This window comes from Myotis myotis, unplaced genomic scaffold (genome assembly GCF_014108235.1).
Source record: "Myotis myotis isolate mMyoMyo1 unplaced genomic scaffold, mMyoMyo1.p scaffold_m19_p_1, whole genome shotgun sequence".
NCBI lineage: Eukaryota > Metazoa > Chordata > Mammalia > Chiroptera > Vespertilionidae > Myotis > Myotis myotis.
The window spans coordinates 167,831,422-167,843,648 of record NW_023416313.1 but is presented as its reverse complement, the minus strand read 5'-3'; the positions used below and the strand labels follow the sequence as shown (position 1 = coordinate 167,843,648).

The 12,227-nt window shown below is 43.9% G+C and overlaps 1 protein-coding gene across 3 annotated transcripts in view; it reads left to right on the top strand.

Moving 5' to 3' along the window:
* Positions 1-12,227, top strand: part of SPPL2A (signal peptide peptidase like 2A) — a 51,106-nt gene that overhangs the window by 37,399 nt on the left and 1,480 nt on the right. The window contains exon 16 of one of the 3 annotated variants that reach the window (XM_036301369.1): positions 5,670-6,194. The exons of the other annotated variants lie outside the window; for them this stretch is intronic. Within the exon in view, the coding sequence (XP_036157262.1) occupies positions 5,670-5,711 (42 nt within the window). The 3' untranslated portion in view covers positions 5,712-6,194. Of the gene's footprint in view, positions 1-5,669; positions 6,195-12,227 lie in introns of those variants that run through there. 3 annotated transcript variants of the gene reach the window in all.

The window sequence follows — 12,227 nt, the reverse complement described above, 5'->3', positions numbered from 1 at the left end:
TGAAGTCTGTTTGCATTGAAATGAAAGAGGGTTGGGAAACCCTAGCCATCAAGGTCAGGGTCATGGCATTGATCCCTTCACAAGGCAGTTAGCACTGCTTTGCCCTATTACAACAAACTGCCCTCCTCCATCCACCCCCCATGCATGTGTGTCAGTGGTCACATGAACAAAACAGAGGTACTTTGGGTGGATGACGCAATTCTATTAGTAGATAAACAGTTCAAAGTTCATATTCATCTTGTAGTTGGTCTGTAGTATCATCTTTATTTAACAAGAGGTGATTAACACATTAAGTTAGACCAGTTGGAAAAGCACTGGTCTGGAATTCTTTTTGGATAAATCTTGTAATTTCTCTGAGATTTAGATAAAAATAACAACACCTGCCTTACTTCACAATGCCATTGTCTCAACATGTATTTATACACGTAGAATCAGTTTATAGTCACAAGGTCTGTGACTAAACTAGTAAGATAGGTTGCAACTTTCCCATTAAAAGGACACACAGAATTTTTATTTTTACAGATTTAAAAAAATAAAGTATGTCCTACAACACATATTCTACTACTGTCCTAGCCTTTGAAAGCCACAACCCAAAAAGTGCTCTTCATCATCATTTTTTAAAAATATCTTTTTCTTGATTTCAGAGAGGAAGGGAGAGGGAGAGAGAAAAATATGAATGATGAGTGAGAATCATTAATTGGTTGTCTCCTGCACATCCCCTACTGGGGATCGAGCCCGCAACCCAGGCATGTGCCTTGACTGGGAATCGAACTGTGACCTCATGGGTCATAGGTTAACACTCAACCACTGAGTCACACCAGCCAGGCTCTTCATCATTATTTTTTAAAAATAATTTTATATTTTTTCATTTAGCAAATGTTTATTGAGCAGTTCTGTGACCCAGGTACTATTTTAGCTGGTAATAAAATATGAACAAGTTAGATACAGGTCTAACTCTTAGAAGTGAGAGTGCTGTGGGGGATACAGATGGAATCACTACTGATACGGTGTGATAAATGTACTAGTTATGGTAGGTGCCATGAAAGCTAGCAGGGGACACCCAGTGCTTATAGGTTCATGACTGAGTCCAAGGTGATTTGGGGAAGGCTTTAAAGAATGTTAACTTTGCCCGGGCAGTGTTGCTCAGTGGTTGGGTGTTGACCTATGAACCAGGAGATCATGATTCGATTCCCAATCAGGGCACATGCCCAGGATGTGGGCTGTATCCTTAGTAGGGGGCATGCAGGAGGCAGCTGATCAGTGATTCTCTCTCATCATTGATATTTCTGTCACTCTCCCTTCTTCCTGAAATCAATAAAAATGTATTTTTTAAAAAATTTTTAGTTTTTAACTTTATGTTGAGACTTAAAATGAGCCAGGTGTTCCATGTTGAGGGACCCATGTCTTCAAAGGCTAGAGGGAAGCGAGCATGGCACATTCTAGGGACCAGATGTGGTTTAGGATGACTATAATGTTGAGTAAGCATAGGGGAGCTGTAGGAAATGAAAACTGGGGAAGGAAATAAGGGTAAGAACCTGTAGGATCTTATAAGCCATGTTAAAGAGTTTGAATACTATGCTAAGAACATTGGGGACCATTTAAGGGTTTTAAGAAATTTAGAGTGTTGCTCAGTAGTTGGAGTGTCAGCCTGCGCACCGTAGGGGCTCGGGTTCAATTCCTGGTGCCAGCTATTACAGTGAGAAGCAATAGTAGCCAGAATTTGGAAGGCAGTGCGATAGAGAGAGGTGAACAAAGTCCAGAGAAATTAAGAGTGTGATTAATGAGATGTGGTAATAGATTCAGTGGACGGGGAGGAGAAGGAAGTGGAGTCCAAGGTTTCTGGCTTGGGTAATTGAGTGGGTGGATGGTGATACCATTCACTGAGATAAAGAACGGCAGCAAATTTGAGGAAAAAGATGACGAATTCAGTGTTGGACATGGTAAATGTTGAATATGAATTCAATTTTGAACATTTCAAAATATCTATAGGACCACCAGGAAGAAATACTAGGCAGTTGAATAAATGTCCCCTGATGTGCAGAAGGTTTCTAACTCTTAGGGCACCTACTAGTATCTGATTAACTGATTATGACATAGGACAACATGGGGAATTTTGTTTGGGGTTAGCATTAAAACTGAGGTTAGCCTTTAAATTTGGGATCGTTAGAGTACATGTGATATCTTACAGAAGTAAATGTATTTCTTATTATTTGCATTTTATTCTTATTTCTAAAATTGTCCCTTTCATTTAATACAGATGGGGCAAAAATATGTTATAGTTGTTAATATATAAAACAGTTTATTCTTGTATTATTAATTATTGTATTGTATTATTTTCTGTATGAACAACTGTAAGCCCACTTTTGCCCCACCCTGTACAGATTTTGAAGTAGTATTATAAAAATAGTGCTTATTACAGAAAAAGTTTGAAAAGACAAGAAAATTAAGTCCACCAGTAATCCCACCACCTAGAGATAGCCACTCCTAAAATGTAGGTGAGTTTTTTTTTATGCCTTACTGGATGAATGGATAGGTGAATGGGTGATCCCATCCTGTCTAATAAAAGAGAAACATGGTAATTGGCGTACGACCGCTACCCTTCCCATTGGCTAATCAGGGAGATATGCACATTAACTGTCAGCCAAGATGGCGGCCGGCAGCCAGGCAGCTTGAAACTAACATGAGGCTTGCTTGCTTCAGTGACGGAGGAAACCAACGTTCCCCGCCTGCCTTGCCGGCCTCTGAGCCTGCAATTTGAACATTGTAACAAATATAGAAGCTAAAAAAAACCCCAGAAACCAGCTTTCAGCGAGCTGGGATCTCAGAGCTGGAGTCAGAGCTGGAGTTATACATTGTTTTGATTACCTACTTTCAGCAGCGGAGGACTAAGAGCTGGAGCCTCAGACCTAAAGCTGGCCCAGAATTAAAAAAAGAAAAAAAGGAGCGGTTGGGAGCTTCCCTCACCCGCCAGCCTGAAAACAGCCCTCAGCCCCTCACCCAGACTGGCCAGGCACCCCAGTGGGGACTCCCACCCTGAAGGGTGTGTGACCAGCTGCAAACAGCCCTCATCCCCTCACCCAGGCTGGCCAGGCACCCCAGTGGGGATCCCCACCCTGATCCAGAACACCCTTCAGGGCAAACCAGCCAGCCCCACCCATGCACCAGGCCTCTATCCTATATAGTAAAAGGGTAATATGCCTCCCAGCACTGGGATCAGCGGAGCCGAGAGGCCTCCCGGCACTGGAATCAGCATGACAGGGGGCAGCACCCAAACCCCCTGATCACCCTGCAGCTCTGTGTGTGACGGGGCGGGGCCACAACCTCCCTCTCCGCCCTGCTCTGTTTGTGACAGGGGAAGGCGCCCCAACCTCCTGATCAGCCCTGCTCTGTGCCTGATACGGGGGAGCTCCCCAACCTCTGATCGCCCTGTGGCTCTGTGTGTGACAGGGTGCGGCGCCTCAACCCCCTGATCGGCCCTGCTCTGTGTGTGACAGGATAGAGCCATAACCTCCCCATAGGCCCTGCCCTGAGTGTGAGAGTGGCAGCGCCCCAACCCCCTGATCGGCCCTGCTCTGTGGGTGATAGAGGGTGGCGCCACAACCCCCACCCCTCCCATGGGCCCTGCTCTGTGTGTGATGGGGTAGAGCCATAACCTCCCCATCGGCCCTGCCCTGAGTGTGAGAGTGGCGGCGCCTCAACCCCGTGATCGGCCCTGCTCTGTGGGTGATAGAGGGCGGCACCCCAAACCCCTGATCCGCCCTGCTCTGTGGGTGACAGGAGGCGGTGCCCCAACTCCCCTATCGGCCCTACTCTCTGAGTGACAAGGGGGAGCTCCTCAACCCCCTGATGGGCCCTGCTCTGTGCGTGACAGGGGGTGGCGCTGCAACCTCCCCATCGACCCTGCCTTGAATGTGACGGGGCGGTGCCCCAACCCCCCCAATCGGCCCTACCCTGAGCGTGACTGGGGGTGGCATCGCAACCTCCCGATCCGCCCTGCTCTGTGCATGACAGGGGGCAGCGCCCCAACTCCCCAATCAGCCCTGCTCTGAGCCCGACCAGGGGCTGCACCTAGGGATTGGGCCTGCCCTCTGCCACCCAGGAGCAGGCCTAAGCCAGCAGGTCGTTATCTCCCGAGGGGTCCCAGACTGCGAGAGGGCACAGGCCAGGCTGAGGGGCCCCCCTCCCCCCCGAGTGCACAAATTTTTGTGCACCGGGCCTCTAGTCCTATATAATAAAAGAGAAACATGTAAATTGACCTCCCTTTGCTACGCTCACCAGCCAGTCAGGAGTGAATATGCAAATTAACCAGACAAAGATGGTGGGTTAATGTGCATACACAGGGGTTAGACAGAGAGCAGAAGCGGGAGAGCTGGCAGCTTTGGGAAATGTGGCTCCCTCGGTCACCGGGCAGAGAGCAGAGCAGGAGAGCCGGAGGCTTGGGGGGCCATAGCTCCCTCAGTTGCTCCCAGTGCGGGGGGGGTGGGGAGGGCTGGGGACACACCAGGAATTCTGGGAATAGTAGTTCTGATGGCAGTCCCAGGACCAGAAGTGGAAGCCGAGAGTGCAGGGAGCACCAGGAATGCTGGGAATCATAGTTCTGATGGCAGACGGATCTCCTAGACCAGCGGTTCTCAACCTGTGGGTCACGACCCCTTTGGTGGTCGAACGACCCTTTCACAGGGGTTGCCTAAGACCATCCTGCATATCAGATATTTACATTACGATTCATAACAGTAGCAACATTACAGTTATGAAGTATAACAAAAATAATTTTATAGTTGGGTCACAACATGAGGAACTATATTTAAAGGGCCAGAAGGTTGAGAAATACTGTGACCTAGACACTAGAGCAAAGTGAGTCTGAAGCAAGTTACTGTTGTGGGTGGGGGATGGAGGGAAAGCAAAGGTGAGAGACATAAGTAAAATCAGAGTGTCTAGGAAAAATTAAAGGGAAGATATCCTAAAACGTCCAGGAAATCTCCACCAATGAAGCAAAGAAAAAGAAAAATCCCTCTATTATTCTGTGAGCAACAAACCAAACTTTGTTGGGGGTCTCAGACAATTCGCTCATATGATTGCAAAGACAGAGAGAAACTCCCGGATTGGAGAGGGCTCCCCTGAGGGCTCCCAGATTGGAGAGGGTGCAGGTCGGGCTGAGGGACACCCCCCCAATCCCCTCACTCCCACCCCCCACCCCCCCAATCCCCTCACTCCCACCCCGCACCCCCCGTGCACGAACCTTCTAAATAGTTCTCTATCTTATTTCCCCACTGCATGTTAGTTATTTCATTTTAAATTCCTTGCAGAAATCACTTTAATGGCTATGTAGTATTATCTCATATGCATGTGCCATACGTTATTTTACCATTTCCTTTGACCCAGTAATTTCTCTTCAGCAGATTGTCAAAACAATAAAAATTTGAGTAAAATTGATGTGAAAAGATGTTCATTAGAGTACTCCTGGTCATCTTTGTTCTATTATAATAAAGTCTAGGTTAATATTATTGGCAGTTAATGAACTAATATTTTTATATAGACTCTAGCCCTGCTTTTACTTTTGATTATTTTTCTTTTTGTGTTTTAATTACAAAGTAATGCATGTGTGCATTTTTAAATTCCACATTGTTTACTTATTTATTTTTAAATGTTTTTGTTTTTATTGATTTTAGAGAGAGGAAGGGGTCGGGAGAGAGAGAGAAACATCGGTATGAAAGACAAACATCAAACATTGGTGGGTTTCCTCCTGTATGCACACACCCTGACCAGGACTGAACCTGCAACCTGGGCATGTGCCCTGACCAGGAATCAAACCGACGACATTTTGGTACTCAGGACGACGCTCAACCAACAGCCACACCAGCCAGGGTGATGTTTGCATTTTTTAAAAGCAATACAATGGTGTCTGAAGTAAACATAGAAGACCCTTTTCTATGTCTTTTACCCCCACACCCACCCTCAAGGGGCAGCTACTTTGAACGAATTCTGTGGAGCTTCCAGATCTTTTTATGCCAACACAGAGTGTAAAGAGTTGAATGTTTAGAGATGTTATATACATAGATATAATAACGTTGTGTCCCTTTGGGGATATTCTACAGCTTACTTTTTCTCAGGTCTATTGTAGTACCTCTCCTTTATCCATGATGTTTATTTTTTGTTTATTTCTTTTTATTAATAAATCTTTATTGTTCAGATTATTACAGTTGTTCCTCTTTTTTCCCTCCATAGCTCCCTTCCACCCGGGTCCCATTCCACCCCATGCACTTACCTCCCCCTCTGTCCTCATCCATAGGTGTATGATTTTTATTCAGTCTCTTCCCTCACCCCCCACACTCCCTTCCCCCCGAGAATTGTCAGTCCACTCCCTTTCTATGCCCCTGATTCTCTTGTATTCACCAGTTTATTCTGTTATCAGATTTTTTTATTCACTTGATTTTTAGATTCACTTGTTGATAGGTATGTATTTGTTGTCACTTTGTTATTCATACTTTTTAATCTTTACCTTTTTCTTCTTCTTCCCCTTCTTAAAGAATACCCTTCAGCATTTCATATAATACTGTTTTGGTGATGATGAACTCCTTTAGCTTTTTCTTATCTGTGAAGCTCTTTATCTGACCTTCAATTCTGAATGATAGCTTTGCTGGGTAGAGTAATCTTGGTTGTAGGTTCTTGCTATTGATCACTTTGAATATTTCTTGCCACTCCCTTCTGGCTTGCATGGTTTCTGTTGAGAAATCAGCTGACAGTTGTATGGGTACTCCCTTGTAGGTAACTGACTGTCTTTCTCTTGCTGCTTTTAAGATTATCTCTTTGTCTTTTGCTCTTGGCATTTTAATGATGATGTGTCTTGGTGTGGTCCTCTTTGGATTCCTCTTGTTTGGGGTTCTTTGCACTTCCTGGACTTGTAAGTCTATTTCTTTCACCAGGTAGGGGAAGTTTTCTGTTGTTATTTCTTCAAATAGGTTTTCAATATCTTGCTCTCTCTCTCTTCTGGCACCCCTATAATTCGGATGTTGGTACGCTTGAAGTTGTCCCAGAGGCTCCTTACACTATCTTCATATTTTTGGATTCTTTTTTCTTTTTGCTTTTCCAGTTGGGTGTTTTTTGCTTCTTTGTATTTCATATCTTTAACTTGATTCTTAGGGTTCTCCAGTCTGCTGTTGGATCTTTTTTTTTTTTTTTTTTTTTTTTTTTTTTGGCCTGAGCGGGCACGGAGTGGAGGCACTGCTCCTGCACCCCCGGGGTGCACCGCTTGTCTGTCTCTCGCCCTGGGTTCCCTCTTCCCCGGGCGCCTTCCTCATTCAGGGCCTCCGTGCCCAGTTCCTCAGGCCTCCCCCGCCTTCCTTGTCACCCTTGTGAACCCTCAGTACCCTCCTCTCTCCAAAGACTTCCCATCCCCCGTGCTCATTTCTTACTAGAAATGCTAGGAAACCTGAATTTTCCCGTCTGCCCCCTCTCCCAGGCCAGATCCTGCAGCCTTGGCTACATTGTGCTCATTCTCTGCTGTTGGATCTTTGTATATTATTCGTTTCAGTCAGTGTATGCTTAATTTCTAATTGGTCCTTTTTCATATCCTTGAAGGTCTCACTTAATTTCTCGGAGGTTTTTAGAAGATTCTTGAGTAACCTTATAACCGTGGTTTTGAACTCTATATCCAGTAGTTTGCTTTCCTCCATTTTTTTCATTTGTGACATGTTTCTTTGTCTCCGCATTTTGGCTGCTTCCCTGTGTTGATAGAGTGGCTTTGTATGCTAGGTGTCCTATAATTACCTGACGTTGACACTCTTGGTGCACCCCTTTATGGGCTGTGTGCACAGTCTTGTTGTAGTTGAGTCTTGATTACTGTTGGTATCACTGGGAGGAATTGACTGCCAGGCAACTGGCTGTGAGGACCAGCTGTGTCTACAATGGGAGAACTGCTGTGCTGGATACACCCTTATGGGGCAGGTCTTCCTTCAGTGGGGTTTTGGTGCTCACTGACTCTGCCCCTTGAGTGTGTCACTTATGGATGTGAAGAGTTGTACTCTGGTATGGTCTCACTCTGACCACTGGGTACACTGGCTCTTGCATCTCCAAGGAGGTGCAAAGTCAGCCACTGCCTGAGGACACCCAGCGGGAGCTACAGAGAGATCTGCAGATTCCTACTCTTTGTTTGGGCTTTGGAAGTGCCCAGATGAGGCCCAGCTGTGAAGCATTGCAGGCTGCTGTCTAGGCCAGTGATGGCGAACCTTTTGAGCTTGGCGTGTCAGCATTTTGAAAGACCCTAACTTAACTCTAGTGCTGTGTCACATTTAGAAATTTTTTGATATTTGCAACCATAGTAAAACAAAGACTTATATTTTTGATATTTATTTTATATATTTAAATGTCATTTAACAAAGAAAAATCAACCAAAAAAATGAGTTCGTGTGTCACCTCTGACACGCGTTTCATAGGTTCGCCATCACTGGTCTAGGCCTTCTTTTGGAAGCTTTGGTACTCTTTGACCCAGCTGCAGTTTGTTAGCTTTTAGATTGCAAAAGAACAGGCCATTTATATGCAAAGCCTCTGAGCACAGCTTGGCTGGGGTTGTAAATTGGGTGGGGCGGGGTCTCAGGGAATCATCAGGGCAGAGCAAACCACAATGGCTGCTAGTCTGCTATGCCTCGGAGTGGTCCCGGGGTCTCCGTGTCCCATGGCCCCATGCAGGAACAATGATCGCTGCAAACAACTCTGCGAGTATGCTGCCCTCACATTCCGGCCCGATGCCAAACAGTGCAGTTTCTCCCCGTATGAGTCTGGGTCCCCAGAGTCTCGCCTGGAACGGGAGTTCAGAGCAATTGGGAGCTTGTATCTCTCTCCCGATTGAAAAAAACAACAGAATACCCAGTTGCCAGCCCATTTCCTCGCGTGCCTCCTTACCTCCTTACCTCCGCACCTCTGCACCTCCTTCCAGTTTCAATGCGCTTTTCTCTTTCCTTCTAGTTGTAGAATTTCTACTCAGCCAGCCTTCCCGTGGTTCTGGATGATGTCCATTTTGTCTTTTAGTTGTAGTTTTGATGTGGTTGTGCGAGGCAGCAAGTACAAGCATGTACCTATGCTACCATCTTAGTTCCTCTCCTCCATGATGTTTATTGAAGGGAAAGGGGATGATGGTAGATAAGGAAGGAATTCAACCAATGGATGCATTTATATTCCCTTTGAACAGATGTTCTGCCCTGGACCTTCTGAGTTTCACTCTTAAAAATTATGATCTTGAAAAACATTATTATTCTGCTTCACAGCAGCTACATATAAAGGGAAAGAAAGATCATTGCAGCTGGACACAAGGCCGTAGTGAACTGCCCAGAAGGTCAGACTCCAGGGCTTTGACCATATGACATAGTAGCTAAATCAGACAATTAATTGTAGGAAAATCCATTTAAAAGTGTCTGAAAAGATAAAACAACTTTGGTTATACACTTTTCACTTTTCCTCATATTTTTTCCATGAGTTTCTCTGATCAAAGGAAGTAACATTTCTGCCCTGGATGGCGTGGCTCAATTGATTTGGTGCATCATCCTGTGCACCAAAGGGTCGCCAGTTCAATTCCCGGTCAGGGCACATGTCCAGGTTGTAGACTTGATGCTAGGTCAGGATATATGCAGGAGGCAGCCAATTGAAGGAATGTTTCTCACATCGATGCCTCTCTCTCTCTCTTTCTCTTTCTCTGTCTTTCTCTCACCCTCCCTCCTTGTCCCTTCCTCTCTCTCTAAGATCAATAAAAAATAGTAACATTTCTATAGCATATCTCTAAAATACTAATTTGGAAATCTTAATTGTATTCTCTATAGCTCAAAGCTATTAGTATTTTCTATGAAATTTTTTTCTAGAATGCTTCAAGAGTACAGTATTTGGTTTCATACATTTAGTTATACTCAGTCTAAGATCTAATTAGTGTAAATAAAGGTTCATTTCTCTGGAGAGAAATCAGCAGTGGCATACTTCCTTTGGCACATAAAACAATTGAGAGAAACCATCACTTTAGGGTATTTTTGTTTATTTCTATTCTTAAATCATTGCAGTTATATTTTTTTCGTTTTTGTGTTAATCCTCACCTGAAGATATGTTTTCTATTGATTTTGAGAGAGTGTGGGAAGGAGGGAGAGAGGGGGAGAGAAACATCAATACGAAAGAGACACTTCGATTGGTTGCCTCCCACATGAGCCATGACTGCCAGGGATCGAATCTGTAACCCAGGTACATGCCCTTGACTATGAATCGACCCTGAGACCCTTCGGTGCATGTGCCGACACTCTAACTGCTGACCACATGGGCCAGGGCTGGAGTTAGATTTCTGCAGCCACCTCCAATGGGCAATTTTACTCTAGGTGGGAAGTAAGTTTTCAGCTTGTTGATAATCAGCAGACAATGGGATTGTCTCTGTTAAATATCACTAGTGCTTCTAATTATTTTTAGAAGCCACAAGCTGTGACTGACAAGTGAGAGTAGAGCTACTTCGAACAACTTCACTTTAGTGTCAACAACTCTCCAGTTACCCCACTTTAATGATTGTTTTATTAGACTGTTTCTGGAGCCTGGATCATCTGTAAATAATCAGAGCTAGCCCGGCCAGCATGGCTCAGTGTTTGAGCATCGACTTATGAATCAGGATTCCAGTTGGCACATGCCTGAGTTGTGGGCTCGATCCCCAGTGAGGGTGGGCATACAGGAGGCAGCTGATCGATGATTCTCTCCCATCATTGATGTTTCTTTCTATCTCTCCCTCCTCTCTGAAATCAATGAAAATATATTTTTAAATAAATAAGCAGAGCTATCAGTAAATGATGTTTCTATATTGTTTTTGTTTTATATATACATATATAGAGATTTTTAAAAAATTTATCTTTATTGTTGAAAGTATTAGAGGTGTCCCCCCTTTTCTCCCCATTGACCCTCTCCACCTGGCACCCACCCCTCCCAGGCCTTCACTACACTATTATCTGTGTCCATGCGTTTAAGTTTTCCAGTTAATCTCTCCCCACTCTCCTACCCCCACCCTCTGACTTCCCTCTGAGATTCATCAGTCTGTTCCATGTTTCTGTGTCTCTGGATCTGTTTTGTCCATCAGTTTATTTTTTTCATTAGATTCTACATATGAGTGAGGTCATGTGATACTTATCTCTCTCTGATTGGTTTATTTAGCTTAGCATAATATTTTCTTATTGAGAAGTCAGTAAAGAAAGGTAAATACAGAATAGAGATATTTACTTCTGAATTAGTTGATTTTTGAAAGTGTTTTTTTTAAAAGTAATATATTTCTATATTTAGGGATTAAAGTGCCAATTAGGGGGGAAAGAAGCATGTTATAACTTAGGGTATGTAGGCTATTATTTCATTAGGTTACAGTTGCCAGAGTCAGCAGGTCTTGGGGTTTCTGCCCATCCATTCTACTGAGGCTACTTCCGTTCTTTCCCCTACAGCTCCAACGTCTTACACCCAGAGCTTCTACATTTTTAGAAGGAAGAGGGGCTAAATATATCTTACATGCTTCTCCTTCCCCTCCTTCATTTAAATTATGACTAAAATCAACTCTTCAACAACTTCACCTTATGTTTCATGAAGTGAAATGCTTTTAATAAATATGCTACCTGTTTTGATTTGGCTTTTTTCCCCCCTCGAAGGGCTGCAAACATGTAACTACCAAACACATCTGGGGGTTGTGTTTGGCAAATAGAGGACCTCAAAACTGATAGTTTGGGGACTTGAGATGGCTCAGAGATTATCGGCAGGTGTGGGCTGTATAAGCTGTCTCCATTACTTAAGATAGTTGTCAGCTAAATGCCTTAGTTCTGGCCTATTGTTGCCTGGCAAGTCCTGAGACCCCATTTGGGAATTATTCCTCTCTTTACCTCCTCTTCCAAAAAAACACTAAAGCTTTTGGAATCAATTTACAAAAATAGGAACACTATCTTGCTGGTATTTTCTATTTCTTGATAAAAGAGAAGGCAAAAAAGTATATCCCAATACTGAAATTGAATCATTTACCTAAAATCTTGGACAATTTTCACAGACATTATTTTTTTCCATTTTAAAGTAATTTTATCTGAAGAACTGAGTAAAAACACAAAAAACATTTAAACACTTTCTTCCTTCATTCCCAAATATAGAAAGATTTTCATGGGAATATAGGCAGAGCTGAAGTGATCATTTGAGAAAAGTTTAACTGATAATTTCTCTAAAATTAGTCTATAGCAAATGTATTCTTGATT